General features: G+C 48.4%; 3 protein-coding genes across 3 annotated transcripts; 1 reads left to right on the top strand and 2 right to left on the bottom strand.

The window, feature by feature from the left end:
* Positions 1-1,968: 1,968 nt before the first annotated feature.
* Positions 1,969-5,397, bottom strand: si:ch1073-184j22.2 (dual specificity protein phosphatase 18). The gene is made up of 2 exons (XM_018679012.2): positions 5,147-5,397; positions 1,969-4,311 (listed from the first exon to the last, which is right to left on the bottom strand). Exon 2 carries the CDS (start codon positions 4,300-4,302, stop codon positions 3,622-3,624), a length of 681 nt encoding a protein of 226 aa, XP_018534528.2. The 5' UTR covers positions 4,303-4,311; positions 5,147-5,397; the 3' UTR covers positions 1,969-3,621.
* A 156-nt stretch (positions 5,398-5,553) lies between these two features.
* sft2d3 (SFT2 domain containing 3) lies at positions 5,554-6,907 on the top strand. Its single transcript, XM_018679013.2, has one exon. The coding sequence runs from the start codon at positions 5,698-5,700 to the stop codon at positions 6,358-6,360; it is 663 nt and encodes a 220-aa protein (XP_018534529.1). The 5' UTR covers positions 5,554-5,697; the 3' UTR covers positions 6,361-6,907.
* A 60-nt stretch (positions 6,908-6,967) lies between these two features.
* Positions 6,968-20,949, bottom strand: wdr33 (WD repeat domain 33). The gene is made up of 21 exons (XM_018679008.2): positions 20,743-20,949; positions 18,707-18,925; positions 18,335-18,403; positions 17,110-17,214; positions 16,819-16,914; positions 15,908-16,059; positions 12,370-12,467; positions 12,059-12,185; positions 11,816-11,970; positions 11,617-11,695; positions 11,387-11,497; positions 10,867-10,961; positions 10,698-10,784; positions 10,326-10,465; positions 10,010-10,165; positions 9,156-9,899; positions 8,984-9,041; positions 8,501-8,825; positions 8,262-8,422; positions 7,910-8,089; positions 6,968-7,512 (listed from the first exon to the last, which is right to left on the bottom strand). The coding sequence occupies exons 2-21, from the start codon at positions 18,908-18,910 to the stop codon at positions 7,157-7,159; spliced, it is 3,498 nt and encodes a 1,165-aa protein (XP_018534524.1). The 5' UTR covers positions 18,911-18,925; positions 20,743-20,949; the 3' UTR covers positions 6,968-7,156.
* Between the last annotated feature and the right edge of the window lie 242 nt (positions 20,950-21,191).

Below are 21,191 nucleotides of genomic sequence, written 5' to 3'. Positions count from 1 at the left end.
AGAATGAATCCAGGTGAATAAACTGTGGCCAAACCTGCCATTTCCTTTCTTCTTGTCCTCACCAGTAACTGTGGGAATACTAATGAGCCACACTGTTTCACCTCCAGCCCCCTGACCCAGAAAGTAATTCAATGTCACCTTATGTTGAAATAAACTGTCTTTGTCTTCACCTGATCTAGTAGATTCAGGAACTGATGAAAACCCTCTGAATGAGATGTTGTCTGCCCAGTTTAGCGTATCTGATGAGCTTTTCATTCTTCCATTAGATGCCACTGCGCTGGATGCAGGGCGTGTGGCCCGAGTCCTGCACCAGACTGAACCTCTGCACTTTATCCTCCTGGGTAACAATCATGAAAAGATTCAGTTCTGTCTTATTCTCTTCAGTCGTCTTCGGTTCTGGGTGAGCCCTGGCTAAGACAACATAATAACTGAAAGTTTGTGTCAGTTCAGCTTTATTCATCATGTCCGTAATCTACCAACCTCCCAGCAGAGGTCCCTGTAGATCCATCAGTGCCTGAGCCTCCTGACTTATCGAATGTCCTTCTTTAATATCATGATCTGGGGTAGGTTTTCATTTAAGATAGGGCTCTTTTTCTGCCACCTAACCACCCATATGACTGTGCTATTTGTTTCCCAGAGCTCCTTATCCCACCAGCAGACTGTATAACCTGTCCTGTCCATAGAGAGACGCCATATATCAATAACAGGAATTATTTGCCCCTCATCGTCCCCTTTGGGCAGGTTTCTGTGTTGTTTCCGTGAAAGACAGTTCCCTTCATTCTTGCATTGACTTCCAAGGCCTTAATAACATCATAGAACAAATATCCTTTACCTCAACTCCGTTTTTGAAGTACTTCAGGGGCCACCATCTTTTCCAAACTGGACCTGAAGAGCATGTACCATCTGGTGAGAATACGATTCATCACACCTTATAGTCTAACTGACATACCACCACTTACTCGGCTCACTTCACTGTCCACTCCCTTCACTTGGATTTCAGAGACAAAATGAATATTCACTGGACTGAAAAAACACTTTACCTCAGCACCTGTCCTGGTTAAAATGACCCTTCATGGCCGTTCACTGTAGAGATGGATGCATCTGACACTGGTGTGGGGGCAGTATGTTCTCAACACTTCCTCTTGGAACAAAAACCATACCCTTGCACTTTCTTCTTGCATCTTCTCAGTCCTGCAAAACACAACTGCGATGTTGGGAACCGGGAATTTGAGTGGAGACACTGGTTGGAGGGGAAAGAACATCCCTTCATTAGTTGGATAAAAGCATTGCTTGCTTCGAACGGCAAGGAGACTAAACTCAGACTTGATTTGACATAAATTATATTAACTTTGAATATTAGGAATATTACCAGTTTGTTAGGGCGATGGATTAGGCAGCAGCAATAAGAGGCATTTCTCCAGCAAAGTGACAGGACACAGCAGGTTCTCCAGCTGCTCAAACATAAATCACTGTAGATTCTTGGTTTCTTTCAGCTGGAACTTTGTAGTTTTGCTGTGCATTCCCTGAATAAATAAATGATCAAGCATGATGGCTTCACCACCAGCCTCACCACCTAGCAGCACTCCAGGAAGAGAACACTGATGTCTTGCCCTCCAATGGAAGAGGTACTGCATTTAAGACCAGTTCAGTTCTGAGATACTCCATCTGGGACTTCCCAACACACTGTTATCTCCATCAACACAGAATCAAACAGGTATAAGCACGAGGACAACTTCCAATACGTCCTCCAGGTGAAACAACTGCTACCATCAACAGGACGATATCATCAGCTGAAAAAGAAATGTTAATTATATGACGATGCTATGGTTAAGGCACAGGTGTGGGTTTAGTTTCAGAAGTTTGTGAATGAATTTAAAAAGTTTTAGATATATAGTACAAACAAAGACTACACTAAACTTTAGTTAAAGCAATAACCAAACTACAAACTACAGGTTTTAGTTTGGATTGTCATTTTTACCAGTTTACTATCCACAAAGAGCATCCTGCTTCATCTCTGATTTATACTGAGGTCTAACATTACACACAATCAATCCAGTACTACCTGTTGACAAGGTTCTAAAGGGTCTGAAGTCCTGCTTCACTTTAAAGGAATAGTTCAACATTTTGAGAGAAGATGAATATTACTGTCAAACTTTAGTGCGGAGCTGGAGTAAAGACATGGTTAGCTTAGCTGAGCATAAAGGCTGGAAACAGGTATCCTGGTCCACAACACAAACCTGCTGATTAAAGCTCTCTGAGGAGGATGAGGATTTTAGCGTTTTTAATTTAGGCAACCTGTTTGTAAAGAAACACTGACAAAGTACACAACACAGTAAAGATCACAGTCACACACCCAGAGCTGGTTTCACAAAGACGTGCTCACAGTTAGTCTGGATGAATCATAGAAACCTGTGTGAATCAACTAAAGTTTCTGATGCTTCCAGGTTTAGTTGATCAGATAATCTTCACAGATGAACACCACTGTTCTGATGTTTGAAGCCTAAATCCAACCTCCAGAAGTAAGAAGCTAATGTTAGGCTATAAACCAACTACACCACGGTCACATGACGTCAACGTCTCCACCACTAAGCTTCCAACTGGTCATTTCATTTAGCTCTGAGCTCTTCTACAAAAGCCTTTCTTCTTAGAAAGTTAGTGAGAGTTTGAAAGAGCGTGAGTAGAAACACAACGAGGCTGTAAAGGTGGACTGGTGAGTAGATGGGTTTTCATGTTAACGTCCCCGACAACCTCTGTAGTCTCATTTAGACACTCGTTAGCAACCGCCTTTTTTAAGACACGTAAAAGCTTCAAACATCAGGAGTGGGGGATTTACTGACCCATTTTATGTCGGAGAATCAAACCTGAAAATGTCTTGAGTTAAAACCACAGACCTTATTTCAGACATTTAACCAGAAACACACTGACTCTGGGACGAGGGAACGGGGAGTGCTAACATGCTAACATGCTAACTGACTTCCTGCAGCTCTGTATTTTCTGACAAGTTCCGATGAAGTTCTGATTTGACACAGAATATAATCCCACTGTATCTGAGTGAATGTAACTGATGAACAGTCTGATCTCATCCCAACCCTCTGCTGTTACTCTCGTCTCTGTCCAGAGTCCGAAATCTTCAACCTGAAACATGTTCAGATCAGAAACAGTCCTGATGAACTGAATCAGAGTCTTTGTGAAACCAGGACCTGGTTCTAAAACCTTCAGGACTGAAGGATTTCATCTTCATGTGTTCTCTGATTGGCAGAGAAATTAAACACCATCACATCATTGTGGTCAAATAAACATCAGGAGTCCAACAAGGTCTCAGATCCTCAGAGTCCTGAGCATCAAACTGTCCTGTCTGAACCCACAGACCAGCAGGTGGTTTCAGACTGGGACAGACCTGACGGAGGTGTCCTCCTCCTGCAGGTGAGTTCATCGATCAGAGGTTCACACCTGTTTCACACCTGAACCTGACTGCAGCAGGTGAGACTTTGGAGATATTCAGGGTTCGTCTTCAGATGGTTCAGGTTCACTGAGCTGCTGTGTCTTCAGGGAGAGGCTGAGGTCAGTGGATGATGGTACATTGTGGATAATGTAGGCAGTGGTTCAGATCTGTTTGGGGGGTCAGATGTTGATGCTGGATCTGGTCCCTCTTTGTGACTTGTTTCCCGGCGTCATCACCTGAGCTCGGGTCATCACAGGTGACCCTGTGGTCAGTGATGCTCGGCTCATCAGGGGGGACCTGGGCACCAGCGTTAACCGGTTCCTCTGCTGCTGCGGTGGCGTCGCCCTCGTCACCCTCGGTGTCCTCGGAGTCCTCGGAGTCAGCGGGGGCGGCGGGAGCGGCGCCTCGTCGACCGCCGCCACCCTGACGGTGTTCTTTCCGTACAGCCGCCTCTCGTACTGCAGCAGCTGGTCCCAGAAGCCGGCGTTCAGCCTGACGTAGGGCCGGCTCTCCTGCACCCAGCGGTGCGCCTGGCGGAGCGTCACCCCCCTGAACCGCATCAGGTAGGCCATCACCAGCGCCGGAGACCGGCTCATACCGGCGGCGCAGTGCACCAGCGTGCCTCCCGCTCGGTTACCATGGATACGCTCGGCCACCCGGTCGAAGTGGTCCCCCAGGCGGGCGCTGGGCAGGTCAGAGACAGGAACCCGCACACACTCCACCCCCGGGTAAGCGGGACAGGCGTGGCTCAGCGTGGCGTTGACGATCAGGGTGATGCCTTTCTGAGACACCAGCGCTGCGTTCAGGGGCCCGTCGGCGCCGCTGAGGAACAGGGTGGGGGTGATCTGAGACACCGACATGACCCCGCCCTGTCAGGAGACACACTGCTGTTAGTGCACCACTGAGGACCGGCTCCACCCACCGCTCAAATATCATCTTTAATATCTGATAATCTGCCAATGATCGATTATTGATTTCTGCTCTTTGACGTCAGAAACGATGTAAAATGTTAGAAAATTAATTTTATTTATCATTAAACTTTATTTAATTTACTGTCCAAGAAAACAGTAAATAAAATAAATTTTTCTGATTAATTTTCTGTCGATCATCTAATTGACAGAAATCCTAACCCAGGACTGTTAGCCTAGCTTAGCACCAAGACTGGAGGGAACTGTTAGCTAAGCTAAGCTAACCATGTTCTGGACCAACCTGAATCATTTCAGTCATTTGAAACATCACAGGACACAGTTCACTCACAGCTGAGAGTCATGTGATCACACCTTAACACACCTGTACACCTGCGATTAGTGTCAGAATGAATTCATAATAATAACACATCTATCTGAATACAGGTGTGTTACAGGAGTGAGAGGGGGACTCTGACTCCAGGTGATGAGCTGAAGGCTGTGGGTCCAGCTGCAGGTCGTAGTGTGGTTCAGGTAGAACCTGGACCTGACAGCTGCTGATTAACAGGACGTTTAGCAGAGTGTGACTCACATCCTCCACCATCGGCAGCTGTCAGAGTGAAATGCATGCTGGGAAACCTGGACAGCTGGTCATGTGGCTCGATCCGGTTTAAACATGGATCATTAACCGAGACAGTCTGACTCAGAGTCATTCATTCATTCATTCATTCAGATCAGTTTACTCCTCAGTAAAACAAAGAAAACTGTGTGTGTGTGTGTGTGTGTGTGTGTGTGTTACCTGCTGCCTGGTCGGTTCAGTTGTTTCTTCCTCTTCACTGCTGTGAATGAAACACACACACACACACTGATACCGTAGATGGTTGTGTGTCTGTCTTCCAGCCAATCATCTGAAGGGTTAATTTTAGTGCGACAGCTGAGGTCATGTGACTTTTACCAAAATAAAATCCTGACACTGAAAAACACAAAGATACAGAAACTAACCACAGATTAACGTCAGTGAAACTGACACAGAGAAAATAAAGAGTCAGATCAGAGCTGAGTCTGACCTGATTTAACTTTATTCATTTTATCAGTTTCCTGTTTCATTTATTATCATTCTTCACTGGGGGTGAGGAATAATATGTTATCACTCAATACATTCAATCAATAAATCATAAATATTAGCTGGTATTTCTCTGTGAAGGTGTTTGAGCACCTGTGAGTAAAGCTGCAGTTTTTCATCTGTCCTGTGGGGGCAGTGGTGAGGCGCCGCGCTGCCGGAAGTTCACAAGGAAAACAATCCGCGAAGAAGAAGTGACGCTAACAGTTAGCCAATTAGCTTGCTCCGTCATGGCGGACTTGAACCGACAGCTCCAGGAGTACCTGGCTCAGTCCAAAGGCGGTGGAGCGAAGACCATCTCCCAGTCCAGCTCCAGCACCACGGTGGACATGGACGACCCGGAGCCGGTACCCGGGAGCTGGTTCGGCCGGTGGTCCAGCCCGTGGTCCGGCCAGAACTCCGGCGGGAACAGTGGCTTCTCCTGGCCGTGGTCGGCCGAGCCGGACCCCTGTCTGCCGGGGATGAGCCGCAGGCAGCGGCTGGTGGCCTTCGGGGTGTGCGTGTCGTTCTCCGCGCTGTGCTTCGGACTGTCCGCGCTGTACGCCCCGCTGCTGCTGCTCTACGCCCGCAAGTTCGCCCTGCTCTGGTCGCTCGGGTCGTTGTTCGCCATCGCGGCCGCGGCGGTGCTGCGCGGACCCAGCAGGATGGTCGCCGGCCTGCCCACCTCCCCCGGAGCCGCCGTGTACCTGTGCGCCCTCGGCGGGACTCTCTACGCGGCGCTGAGCCTCCACAGCACCGTGCTGACCGCGCTGGGCGCCGCCCTGCAGGTCGCCGTCATCGTCGGGTACGTGGTGTCGCTGCTGCCCGGGGGCAGCGCCGGGATCCGCTTCATGGGGGGGATGGCGGCCTCTGCCATCAAACGGACCGTCACCGGGAAAACCATGCCGATCTGACCGGAGACTGAGCTCCTGACCCGGGGCCCAGATCAGAGAGGACCAACTATCAGAACATTCCTCTGCAGACTGACTCCACACACACACACACACGAACAGGATCGATAGACTGATTATTGATTATCGGCTCCTGCTGAGGTGGAGCTGACCTTTGACCTGCTGCTCACTGAACAAACCAAATCAAGTTTATACAGCTGTTTCAGCTACGACCTGATGAACTGTGTTCAGGTGTTACAGGAAGTGGTTCACCTGTCGCTCTCTGCTGATTGGACGAGAGTTAACCAATGACAAGGAGACGCCTTACTGTACAGTTTCTAACCAGCTGTTGATTTTCACATGTTCTGTTTGTAATTAAAAACCAAACTGTTGACTCATGTTTTCCTGATAGAACTGAACTGAGACTTGAGGTAACACACCTGTTCCTGCTCTGCGTACCTGATCAAGTACGATGAGTCAGCAGCTGTGTGATCTGATGCTACAGCTCAGTTCAAACCAGGGTTCATGATTCCACCTGTTATATTAATAAAGTTTAATTTCAGTCAGCTGACACCTGAGCAGTGAATCCTTGAAGCATCAGACCTGTCCACAGGTGGCGCTGTAGTCAGCAGGAGTTTGAAGTGTGAATCTTTATTGTCCACCTCGGTGGAGTCGGTGAAAACACAAAAACATAGAAATCTTTTACAAAAAGGACAAAAAGAATCTGAAGACAAAGTCTGAGAAATAAAAGACGTGATGGTTCTCTACAGTATTTTACATTAAAATAAACCTGTGCTTCAGGGAGGACACACCTGTCCCCTCAGGTGTTCACACACCCCTGAGTCGCTGTGGACCAATCAGAGTCCACCGTCCTTCGCAGCAGCAGCACAGGTCTCCGTGTGTCACGTGACCAATGGTCTGAGGGTTCGTCAGGATCAGGACTTGGTCTCAGGTCTGTGGAGGACCGGCGGGGAGACGACCAGAGGAGAGGAGGATCCTGGGAGTTGTTGTCTTTGGGACTACCGGCCCCGCCCGCCCCCCTCGGCGCTCCTCTGGGAACCGGTCCTCCTCTCCTGGGGCCCAGTCCAGGAACAGGTCCTCCTCCAGGACCCCAGCCGCCTCGACCGCCTCGGACGGACGGACCGTAACCCCCGTCCTCCCTCTGGGGGGGGCGACCTGCAGGGGAAAGACAGAGTCTGTCAGAGCTTTTCAAAGTAAAAGTCTTCCTGTCTTCGTGGACCTGATCAGACCTGATCTGACCTGATCTGAGGTCAATGTCCTTTATTTTTTAAATGTTATCAATAAAATAACAAATGTTGGTTAAAGAGTTCGACAGGAAGAAGAGGAGAGAATCGACCAATCACATCACAGGAGCTGTCAGGTTTGATTTAATCAGACGGACTCGGACTCGTGAAGTTTGTTTGAGTTGTTCTGAACAGAGTCTGTATCTACACTCATCTGTAATCACAGTATTACAGTTCCTCACAGTAACAGATTACATGTCTAACAGATTACTGAGTTGTTCTATAACTCAGGTTCTGCTCAGATCATCAGACTGAACTTGTTTCTTCACCTCCGTCAGCTCCGGGGGACTCTCTCTCTCGGGGGTCTCCGGTCCCTGGTCCGTCCTGCCACGGGCGCTTCCTTGGGGGCAGAGACGCCATGTCCATCCCCTGCAGGGACGACGAGCGCTCTCGACCTGCCGGAGACGACCCATCATGCATCTGCTGAGCGTCACGGTAACCGTCGTGACCTACAGACAGGAAGACAGACACCCTGACTCTCTGAGTCTGATGGTCCTGGAAAAACCTGGAACAGTTTCCAGGAGGGAGAGTGGATCATAATGTTATGGTCCACACTGGACCAGACCTGAGAACCACAGAGTGATGAGCCCTCCTCCCCCTCCTCCTCACCCCCCTCCTCACCTCCTCCTCTGGGGGGGCCGCCTCCTCGTGGTGGCCTCCCCCTGCCTCCGTTGTCCCAGCCTCGGCTCATCTCCTCCGGGCCGTCGAAGCCCTCATCCTGACCGCCGTACTCGTCAGCGTAACCTCGACCTCCGGGCCGGCCGGGGCCTCCTCCTCTGAACCTGAAACACACACACAGTCCAGGTGAGACCAGGTGAGTCCAGGTGAGACCTCAGAGTCTGCAGTGAAACCCGTCTCACCTGTCGTCTCTCCGTCCTCTGAACTCTCCCCCGCTGAACCTCTCGTCGGGGCCCCAGCTCCCTCCGTTCCCTCCCCCTCCTCGGTGTCCTCCCCCCCTGTGGCCTCCTCCTCCTCCCTGGTATCCCGGTCCAGGTCCTGGTCTCCAGCCCTCCTCTCCTCTGCTGTGAAAGTCCTGGCCTCCGTCAAAGTCCTGCGGTCCGCGTCGACCCTGCTGGCCGTCCCCCCAGTAAGACCCTGAGCCCTGGTCCGGTCCTCCGGGACCTCCAGGACCCTGCCGGTCTGGAGGGCCCATGTGGTGGTTCGGCAGCGGCCCCCGAGGGTCTCCTGAGACGAGAGGGGTCAGAGGTCAGAGTGAAAGCAGATTCTTTTACTTCAGACAAACTTTAGATCTGATCCTGTGATCAGACACCAGGTTCCTATGTTCATGTCTGAGCTTCACCAGGATCCAGATCCAGAACTGAGACTGGACTCACGTCTCTTACCTTTGCTGCTGGGCCCCTGCTGGCCCATTCCATGCATCATCGGCCCCGAGTTCTGCCCCTGTAAAGACCAGGTCAGAATTCAGAACCACAGCAGCTTTAGAGCCAGGTCCTGGTGGATCTGATCCTGGACCAGATCTCTGATGATAAATTGGATCTGCTTCAGAGGACTCACCTGGTGCTGCATGTACGGGGGCCCCTGCATGTTTCCATGGGGCCCCTGCATATTTCCTTGAGGCCCCTGCATGTTTCCATGTGGTCCTTGCATGTTACCTGGGGGCCCCTGCATATTTCCTGGGGGGCCGTGCATCCCCCCCGGGGGCCCCTGCATGTTGCCCATCCCATAGTTGTTTGGCATGTTGCCGTGTGTCCGGGGCGGGGGCCCCATCATCCCACCCTGCATAGGACCCTGGGGGCCCATCATGTTCCCTTGAGGTGGCATCATCCCCCCCTGAGGCGGAGGGCCCTGAGAGTCCCTCGGACCCATTCCTCGGGGAGGGGGCCCCATCATCCCGCCGGGGGGCCCCTGCATCCCCCTGGGTCCAGGACCCATACCGTGAGGCCCCTGGGGCCCCATGTTCCTCGGAGGGCCGGGATGTCTCTGCATACTTTGGGGTCCCTGCATGTCTGGTGGTCCCATCATGCCCTGCGGGGGCCCCTGGTGAGGCTGAGGTCCTGAGGGCGGCCCCATCTGTCCAGGGGGCATGAAGGGGGGCTGCATGCCTCCAGGGCCCATGGGGGGCCCCATGTTGTTGGGCATCTGCTGAGGAGGCATGTTCGGAGGGAAGCCCTGCTGACCGGGAGGGACAGGACCTCCAGGACCTCCAGGACCAGGGAAGGGGGGCATCGGGCCCTGACCCTGTGGGGGGCCCATGTTCCCGTCTGAGCTCATCTGGTTCATCCGGTCCATCTTCATTTGCTGCAGGAAACAGAGGTCAGAGGTCAGAGAGAACACCTGGGGGGGTTAAAGTGGTTATGTGTTGGTTAACCAGGTCCAGACCCAGACCCAGACCCAGACCAGGTCCTCACCTCCAGCAGCAGGGGGTTGGTGTACTGCAGAGCTGCCATCTCCTGCTCGATCTCTGCCTGAGTTTTCTTCTTCGCCTCCACCTTCTGCTCCACCTTCCTGTCTTTGGACAGATCTCCAGAGGGAGGCATCATGGGAACTTTGTTCTCAGCCCAGGCCTGGGGGGGAGGGGGGAGGGGGGAGGAGGAGTCAACAACCACACCTGTCTCTTCTGTCTCTACTGTCTCTACTGTGTCCACAGACTCCAATTTAGAACTAAAACAAAACGGTTACACGGTTTGATAAATGGTATTGATCAGGTGCTGATCAGGTGTTTACCTGTTGGAACTGTGCTGGGATGGGTTTAGCGTACGGTACTTTCTTCTGAGGGACCTTCTTAGCGTCTTTACCCATCACCTCGTCCATGCCCCAGTCCAGACCTGGGATCGACATCTCCACCTCAGGAGCCGCCTCTTTACCTGGAGACAACAGATACACCTGAGTCACACCTGAGTCACACCTGAGTTAATCCACAGGTAATGTAAAGATCTAAAATCATGAAGTAACTCACAGTAATCCTCAGAGTAAAGTACTCAGAGTACAGTCATGATGACATGTGATTATTCCGACTGAGACTCTGAGTCTCTGTGTTCCTGATTTTCTGGGTTGAAACCCTGTCAGAGTTTCAGGATGTTCCAGGATGTGACTTACTGCTCTGCTCCTGCTCCATGGCGGCCTTCAGCTGCTCAGGGATCCCCATGCCAGGGATGGAGGCCACGCTGTTCGGCTCCAAGTCGTCTGAAACACAAACACACAGAGATCAGCTGTGAAGACATAAAGTCACAGACGTCTGTGTCTGGTTCTGTCCTCTGCAGCTCACCGTACTCCACTCCGTCCTCCGACATCCCCGGCAGCAGGTTCAGGTTGTACCGGTCTCTCATCTTATCGCCCGGTCGATTCCTCGTCCAGAATTTACTGAGAAATCAACAACAACAAACTGAGGAGCCTGCAGGGAGGGCAGGGTGGAAGTTTACATGCTGTTTGCATGTTTACACGTTTATATGTTGTTTACATGATGTTTGCATGTTTACACATTGTTTACATGTTTATATGTTGTTTACATGTTTATATGATGTTTACATGTTTATATGATGTTTACATGTTGTTTGCATGTTTACACATTGTCTACATGTTGTTTACATGTTTATATGTTGTTTACATGTTTATATGATGTTTACATGTTGTTTACATGATGTTTACATGTTGTTTGCATGTTTACACATTGTTCACGTTGTTTACGTGTTGTTTACATGTTGTTCACATGTTTACATGTTGTTTACGTGTTGTTCACATGTTTACGTGTTGTTCACATGTTTACATGTTGTTTATGTGTTGTTTACCTGGTGTGGTCGTTGGAGCCAGAGCAGAGGATGTGACCCAGCGGGTGCCAGGCCAGACTCCAGATCATCCCCTCATGAGCCATCTCCATCCCTCCAACCTCCTTCTCCACCCTGACAACAACAACAGGAACCAGTTAGACCAGAACCACACCAGTACGGGGAGGGGGGGGGGGGGGGGTCCTACAGAGACCAGACTGTGGGTCAGGTGTGACCGGGGGAGGGGGTCTTACCCGGTGTGCCAGAACAGCAGAGAACCATCAGAACCACCGCTGGCGAACAGACCCTCGTGGACCGGGTGCCAGGCCACGGCTGAGGACACAGACCACACCTTTACTCTCTAACACACACACCTCACCTGATACCAGGTAAATACAATCATTTTCCAGAACTGGACAGTAAATAATTCCAGGTATCTCTGCTCAGATTCACCTGTGGCCTCCTTCTTGTGTCCTCTGAACACCTGCAGCTCCTCCTTCAGGTTCCTGATGTCAAACAGTTTACACAGGTGGTCACGTGACGCCGTCAGCAGCCAATTACCATTCAGGTTCCACTTCACCTCCATCACTGTGTTCTTATGGGCGTGACTGAGGAGAGGGGGAGGGTGGGTCAGTGGGGGTCAGTGTGTGTCAGTGTGTGTAGCTGTGTGTAGTTGTGTGTCTGTGGTGGACTCACAGTGTAGCCAGACTCTGTCCAGTCTTTGGGTCCCAGAACTTGATTGGTTGTTGACTGTCTTTACTGCCAGAGACCACCAGACCTTTGGTGGGATGCCAGTCCACACACTTCACATCAGCACCGTGACCTGCACACGCACACACACACACACACAGTGACAGATCAATAATCAGTTTGTTCTGTTCATTAGTTCTCAGTAGTATTTTGTCCCTCCTGGGCCTCCGTACAGACGACCCCGTGGTCTGACCTCAGGTGCATGTCAGCAGGTGTGTGTGACCTGTGACCTCAGGTGCGTGTCAGCAGGTGCGTACCTCGGAGGATCCTCTCCTCGTGGCAGCGCAGAAAGTCCCAGATCCGGACGGTGCCGTCGTCTGAGCAGGTGGCGAATTTATTATCTGTCGGAGAGAAACTGGAGAAGAGAGGAAGAGTGAGGAAGGTCTTCATCTGACGGGTCTCTACTGTTTCTACTGTCTCTACTGTTTTACCTTCACCTGCTCCATCAGCAAATCTCATCCTCCAAAAACAAAACCAACCACCTGACTGATGCTGAGTCACTGAGGTTAGAGGTGACAGAGTTAGGGATTCACCTGTTAACTGTCATTGACCAACACAGTTAATAAAGTTTTATTTCAGTCTGTTCACTCTGTCAGAGCTCAGTCTACTGATAAATTAAATGATGAGACGATCAGATTCAGTCTAAATGTCTCCACCTGCTGGATCCTCACTGCACCTTCACCCTGTCACCTTCAGGAGGAGGAGGAGAAGAGGTAAAGAGAACAGTCGGAGCTTCAGGTGTTTACGCTGCTGTTAACTGTTTCCCATGATGCTCTGGGAACAAACATCCGGGTTATTTCAACACAAACATCATGAGACTGTTCAGTTCATCTGAATCTGTTCACGTTTAGTTTGTTTAACCTTTGAACTTTGGTCAGAGACGAGGTACAAACGATACTTTCCTTAAACCACTGACTTGCCACAGGTCAACAGACTGAACTGTCGGGGTCAAAGGTCAACAGACGTCAGCTGACTGAACCGTGAGACGTTCAGGAACAATCAGACCAACCACCACTGACTGACTCTTTGGACTAAATCAGACATTTGTCACCATCATCAGTTTATACATTAAACAAACTATTGATCCTGACGATGATCAATAATCACAGCTCTGATCAATGAGTCAGTTTCTCCTGAACAGACTCAGCACAGCTGCACAAAAACATTCTCCAGGACTTTTCCAGGACCCAGAGGCTGCATTAAATATATTCCAGGTTTCAGGTCCTGGAGGACTGTCCCTTCTCTCTGAGAAACATCTATTAAACACAGTTCCAGGTTTTCCAGGATGTTTGGGAGGAAACAGATGAGTTACCTGGAAAATGACCTGGAAAATGACCTGTTCATTAACTCTGACTATTTCTCGGTTAGAAAAACTACCTCTGCCCCTGATCCACGTCTCAGACCAGGTCTGACCTGATCCAGGTCTCTGTATCAGGTCAGACCTGATCAAGGACATTTAAACCCAGAGAACAGAGAGTGAATCAATTCTTTTGATCAGTGAGTGGAAACTGATCATTTCCTGTTCCTCTTTGTTTTTCTGAATCTTTGTGTTTTGACCTAAAAACATTTTCAGATCAAATAGTTTCTTCAGTTTAAACAGAATCATCATCAGTTTAAACAGAAACCCTCAGAGCTCACAGACCTGATCTGTATCATTAGTGTGAACTGACCCTTTAGCAGCAGGTTTCAGCTGGACTCACGTTTTAAACCCCCCCCCCCCCGTGTTGCTTGAAATCCTTTGACAGTAGAAACTATGAATCACAGGAGACTGTCTCCAACAATCAATCAACTGATCATCAATCAATCAAAACCTGCCTCCATCCTCTGGCCTTGGACATTTACTCTCTGTTTACTCGTGTTTTACAGTGTAAATAACTAATCAGCTGATTCATCAATAACGACAAACAGAGACCTGCTCAGAGAACCATTACAGAGATCAGACTCCTAAAGCTAGGCTAACAGTTTCCCCCTGCATCCAGGCTTTATGCTAAGCTAGGCTAACAGTTTCCCCGTGCCTCTAATCTTTACGCTAAGCTAGGCTAACAGTTTCCCTTTGCCTCCAGTCTTTGTGCTAAGCTAGGCCAACAGTTTCCTTCTGCCTCCAGTCTTTACGCTAAGCTAGGCTAACAGTTTCCCCATGCCTCTAGTCTTTACACTAAGCTAGGCTAACAGTTTCCCTTTGCCTCCAGTCTTTGAGCTAAGCTAGGCTAACAGTTTCCCTTTGCCCCCAGTCTTTATGCTAAGCTAGGCTAACAGTTTCCCCCTGCCTCTTGTGTTCATGCTAAGCTAGGCTAAATCCTGTGGAGAAAACTGAACAAGAAGAGGTAACAGGTGGTTTCTACGGAAACCTGTAGGGGCCAATATTAATTCAAAGTCATTTGATCAATTCAAATTCCTTATTTTCTTATTTCTGTGTGAAAGAAAATTAGAATCACAACTTTAAAACCATTTAGATCGACATTATTTGGAAATGAAAATGTAAACATCCATAAAGAGAATTACACTGAACGTAACTGGACTATTATAAATGTTTTAAATTATGGTTTGCTATTCTTTTTAATTTCCATAGTTGTTGACTTTTCTGTTTGTTCAAACTACCCTGCAATTAAATAAATAAAATCACATTTCTACATTAGAACAGTAATTATGGATGTTGAAATGTTAGTTTTGTTTTACATCATACAACCGACAGAACCAACAGAAAATAACATTTCAATTTGATCAAATGATTTCCTTTCAGTGTTGGCAGCTTTAGACTTCCATATCCCTGCTCACTACTGAGATAAACTGAGATTAAATCTGGTCCAGTTCTGACCAGGACCAGCAGCGCCACACCAAGCTAACAGAACCTGTGAGAGAGCGCTGAGGCTCATGGGTAGTTTCTTTTAGCAGCAACATGAATAAAACAGTTTGTAAATTATTTTTAACGACAGATTCCTACATCAAGAGGTGGACAAACTAACAGGAACACCTGACAATCTGATGCAGAGCTACACACCAACTACAGGCGACTCAGGTGTGTGGTACCTGATGACATCACATCGTACAGGTGTTCCTGCTCAGTTAAAGGTCAGAGGTCTGGTCCTGCTGAGGACAACTAACCAGGACCAGGAAACTAAACATGGTTAGTCCTGCTCAGGCTGTAATGATGTCACAGTGATGTCATCAGTCAGGAGAGGCTCTACTGAAAGACACTGTCCCCATGTTGCCTTATGGGAGATGTAGGCTCCAGTGTTTTTGGACTAAAAGTCTCGTCTCCTGCGAGACCCACTTTAACGTTAACAGGGAAATGAAGGTGGGGGCGTTAGCGTCCGGGGCCGTGGTGTTTAAGGTGCAGACGTGGAATTCAAACCTTTATTTAAACGTCTACAGGTGCCTGACAGGTGGTGTTCAGACCAGCAGCCATGTCACCCAGTTCTTCTCTTTATTCACTTTATTGATCCCTGCTAAAACTTTATTGGGCCTTTATTGGTTGACCTCCACCCTCCTCTCCACCCACAGCACCGCGCCTATCCAAACCAGTTAATCAATAGTTGATGACTTTATTCAACACAATCAACCGTTGGTGTACACACAGGTAAACAGCTCATCAGCCACAGCAGGTAGAATATCAACAACAGATCACTGCAGTGTTGCGACAGCACACACTTACATCTGTCATTAATCAACCACAACAACAACATGTGGCGAGAGGTGAGGCAGCGCCCCCACGTGGCTGCAGGGAGGAACTGCAGCGCTGACAGTAAACAGCAGAGACTCAGGTGAACTACAGAAAATGGTAGATTGGGTATAAACCTGGCTTCTCTAATGGCCTCCTTGTGAGCCTGGAACATCTTGACGTTGTTCATGTTGGACTGCCAGTACTTCACGTAGCCGCCATGGTCCGCCGTCAGCATCCACATGTCGTTATGAGACCAGGTCATGGCTCGGACCGGACTGTCGTGAGCCTGCAGGTGGGACAGGGCAGACCAGGGGGAGGGAGGTCAGAACAGGAGGCTTCATGTGACAACAACAGTTAAATTTTTCAAGAGAGAGAAGCACAGAAACATCCAGAGAGGTGGTCACCTGACCGAGGTCACCTGTACACTGACCAAGGTCACCTGACTGAGGTCACCTGACCGAGGTCACCTGCAGACTGACTGAGCTGTGATTTCTGCTCGTTTTACAGACTAAATGAAAAATATAGAAAAGGTTCAGAACAGAATGTTGAGATTCTGAATGAGATTCTATTTATTCAGATGATGTGTTTGGATGATTTGACGTGTGACAGAACTGATCTATGACTGTAGACAGGAAGTTAAACACCTGACCAACAGGTAAACACTGTGAAATCACCCTGTCAACGCCCCCCAGTGGACGAACGCTGTAACACGATACATGTGTCCTGATGTTTCTGAAAACTTATCGTTCGACACAAAGAAATCTCTTTATCTGCAATCGAATGATCGGTGAAACTTTAGAGTTACAGGTCAGAGGGTTTTCATTTGAATTTCTTTCTGGGTGAATATAAAAGCAGCAGACGCCCTGAGACGCTGCTGGACAAAGACCAACACAACAAAACCAAAAGAAACATCAACAGTAAACAGATGTGTGTGATGAGTGTGGACATGAATTCACCAACACAAACTGCTGCTGCTGAATCTGTGTGAGTCCAACGTGAGAACATCACATGGATGAATGAATGATGATGAATGGATGATGTTTACCTGTAAAATGGTCTCAAAGTTGAAGGTGAGTCCGTTCCACAGAGTGAACTCTCCACTGGATGCTCCGGTGACGAGGCGTCGACCTTCAGGCGTCCACTGAACAAACAGGAAACAAACATGTAAACAACCTTCACACTGACCTCTGATCGCCTGAAAACAGCTCCTTCAGAATAAAAGTCACAGAGCACTTCAAAATAAAAGCATCGGACAGGTGGTCTGAGTATTCTCCTTCAGACTGTGTGGATGTCATAAACAAACAGGAAGTAAACAGGAAGTGATGCGGGAGCTCACCCTGATAACGAACACAGGACACTTGACTTTGTTGGTGGAGGTTCGGACGAACTTTGTGGTGACGGCGTTCATCGGGTTGTTGAGCATCCCGACAGGAGGAACCAGCTACACACACACACACACACACACACACACAGAGACAGACAGACAGAGAGAGAGAGAGAGACAGACAGACAGACAGAGACAGCAGGGGTTTATTCAGACTGTCAGAAGCTTTAAGAACAGATCTTGTCTTTAATGTGAAGGATCATGTGATCAGTCACAGCTGATGTGTTGGAGTTTGAACGATGAACAGTCACTCAGTCACTCCATTCACTGAATGTCTAACAGTTTCCATCCTGAATAATCTTTAACATCTCTTTAGATCGTTAGATTATTTAATACGACTTCAAACTAAGACTGAACGATTTATCGAAATTAAACCAAAATCACACCTTGAACTGATTCTCTCTGGTCCGGTGTCAGGTGAAGATGGACACAGCTAAAGCTGAAACTGCCGGTGATATGACGAGTTAAAGCGACTGACCGTGTCGGCAGGAGAGACCGAGCTGTGACCAAGTCACCAACAAGTCTGCAGTGTTTCTGCTGTATACAGGTTACGTAGGAAACTTACTGCTGCTGATATTATAAAGTTGCAGAATTTGGAGCTTAGGGGAGAGAATCAGCTGTGTCAGCGTGTCTGTCAGTCTCCTGTCATTAACCCTCAGTGTATCAGTATTATCATCAGTGTAATCAACAGAATGACTGATGTAATGTTACTGAGGGAAAGAGAACATAGAGCTGCTGTTTGTTCTATGGTTCGTTATGTGTTGGTTTTGTTATAAATACATGTTGGATTCATAGATTTTCATCCTCACCCTTGGATTAGTTCACAGAGCAGTTCATATTTCACTCATGTTAAATGGTAATGATCCATCACAGGTTTTACATCTTTACAGTGAGTCCTGGACTCAAGCTTGACTTTCAAAACTTATGTCACAAATCAAATCACAATTAGATTTTTTCTCAAAATTGTTCAGCTCTACTTTAAACCAATCTCCTCAAAACTTCTGTCTTCTTCTGTGAAGTTACTGTGTAAATGAGGTTTATCATCATTAACCAATCAGCAGCTTTTAGAGGAGTTCATCTGAACCTGAACTGAGCTGTTTAAATGTAATGATGACAGACAGTATAAAGTCCTGCTGTTAAAGTCAGAGAGGATCTGATGTTTGATCTGTGAACTCACATCGTTATAAAATCCTGCGTCGGGCTGGATGGCTCTGAAGTCTCGATGGTCTCTCTGCCACAAACGGTTCTGCACAGAAACACAGAGGTCAGTGAAAGCATCAGTGTGATTATACACTGACCACAGCCTGCAGAAAAACACCATCAGTAACACGTCTGAATATTCTGACTCAGTCTGGTAACACGTTTAAACACCTGGACATGAAGCACCTGAGTCTCTGTGGGACCAAAACCAGTTATTACAACACCTCCTTAAGGTGGACATGAGTCAGAGCTTAGTTCCACCTTAAAACAGACTCAGCCAGAAGTTTTACAGGTGAGTGTACCTCCAGGTATTTGATGAGTTTAAATAAAGTTTTACAGGTGAGTGTACCTCCAGGTATCTGATGACCGAGGGGTTGTAGTCGATGGTTTTGCGGTTCACGGCCTTCCTCATGCGTTTGCCATCGAAGGTGAGCTGCTGCATCGCCTGCTGCTGAGCAAAGTCCGGCCTCTTGTAGAAAACCTGCCGCGGCGCCTGGTGCTGGAAACGCGGCATGTGGAAGAACCGCTGCGGTGAGCCAATGTCCGTCGCCATGGTGACCAGTTAACTCTGCAGGTGAGGAGACCAGGTGGTCAGTGGGCTACATCAATCACACAGAGACCACTGGACCAGGTCTACATTAACTCACTCAGAACCAAACCCAGAAGAATACAGGGCCGAGACCAGAGTCCTCACATCCACCAACAACAAACTTCACCTGCCCAAGACACACCTGGACTAAGATAAACCTGGGCCTGGACTGAGACACACCTGAGCCTGGAGTCGTCAGACACCTCCAACATCAGCCCTGACTAGAACTTCAGTTCTTTTATACCAGTTATCAAAAAACATTTTGGTTGGACATTTTAGTTTCGACACCAAGGAGTTCACGAGAATCTGTGTGGTGAACTACAGTGTGTGTCTGTGTGTGTGTGTGCGCGTGTGACCGAGGTCAAAAGTGTCTCCATTTTAGTAAGATTGATACCAATAGTGCACGATGCAATATTTGCAAAAAGGACAGCGTTGCCAAGGCAACACAGTCAATCTGATGAAGCGTTTGAAGCAGAGATTCTGTTCAGGAGCAGGAAGTTGCTCCGTGTTCAGCTGCAGGAGTTAAAGGTCCTCAGTCTGCAGCAGTGAACATCACTGACTGTCACTGAAAGTTATTTGTTGTATGTTTTTATGTTAGAAAACTGCTTTAGTGGAAAAATAAGACTCAAGATCTGTAGCATGATACGTGATGTAACGTGCAGGAACCGGTATCGATGTCAAGTCTCAAGTTCTTGAATGATACCCAGCCCTGGTCCTGACACACTGAGCTGTTTCCAGCCTTCAGCTCTGACTCACTCACATTAAACTCAAACATCAAATGGATGAGGTGGACGATCTGTTTTTATCTGACCCTGTTTAAACTGCAGCTCCGACCCAGGTTCACATCCGGTTCTGATCAGGACGTCCAGTGTGAACGAAGCCTGAGACACATTTAACTGTTAACATTTAACAGAGTCAGACCCTGCTACACCTCCCAGACCCTTTATTTACATCCATTAATACACACACACATCATTTCATACCGTGCAGAGAGGGTTAGTTCACTGGACTCTGACAGCATCACTTCCCTCAAACACACATGTTAAAGTTATATCTCCAACAGAAAACATTCAGTGTGCTGCACATTAAACTGGAGATAAACCTGAGTTAACGGTAGACTAGAGAAGATCTAAACACACAAAGTCTGAGAGCATGTGAACTCACACAAACATCGGGTTGATCAACACGTCCTGAACTAACAGACCCTCACATTAATACTCCACCAGCCTCTAACAGTGTTCACCCCTTATCCTCGGACAGCCTCGTTAATCCTCGGTGACCCGGTCCTGGAGTTACCGGTGTTGTTATGAAGAAACAGGGGAGCGCTAACCAAACCGACTGTAACACGAGGTTTACCCGGGCTGCTAACACGGAGCTACCGCCACCGCGAGCCTCTCCTGGCCGGGAGAGGGTTCAGCTTCAGACGGACACATCCAGCTGTGGCACCGTGGCTCTGTGGGGCAGTTTATCTCCGTCTGTCTCGGTGTTTTCTTTTAAAACATTAACGTCTCTAACGCCCTGCCGCTGCTAGTGCTGCTAGCGCCTGTAGCTTCAGAGGCTAACTGTGCTAACAGGCTAACCGTCGGCAGCTGGTAAACACTCTGCGGGTGCTGACCGACACTCTGACCGCGGGGGAGTTTGAATGTGCGGTTCTAAACGAAGCACGCCACCGGAGTGTGTGGGAACCCGCGGCTGTTCGCGGCGTTGTGTTGCGTTGTGTTGTGTTGTGTTGAGGAGCCGAGTTAAATGGCGGCCCGGTCGTTACAATAACGACGCGCTGCAGCTCCTGAACTCACCAACAGTCTCCGCAGCAGAGTTTCTATGTGAGGGTCATTCAGGGACCACGCTCTTCGATCCGTAACGGCTTCTCCGCAGAAACATGGAGGTCTTTGACCGTATTCAGCTGCAAATCATGCGGGTTTGTCCCTTCAGCCGCCCGCGGACTCCATCATGACGCTTCTTCTTCTCGGCCCCGCAGAAAAGCATGACGGGAGGTTTTCACAACGGGCGGGAGACCGTGACGTTATCACGCAGAGGATTCTGGGAAACTGAGTTTTACATTTGAAACAAGCTAAAACACTAATATTTATTTATTACTGTTATTCTACCTATCATTTGGTTTATTTTATTGTAGTCCATTCTGTTTTATTATTTAATTCAGTGTTGGATTGAATCTGTTTTTATTAAAATAATAATAATAATTTATTAAATATTATATATATTTCCAGCAGAGGTCGCTGTGGTT

This window comes from Lates calcarifer, linkage group LG4 (assembly GCF_001640805.2).
Source record: "Lates calcarifer isolate ASB-BC8 linkage group LG4, TLL_Latcal_v3, whole genome shotgun sequence".
NCBI classification, from domain to species: Eukaryota; Metazoa; Chordata; class Actinopteri; family Centropomidae; genus Lates; species Lates calcarifer.
The sequence above is the reverse complement of the archived record's forward strand: the minus strand, read 5'-3'. Positions and strand labels throughout refer to the sequence as shown.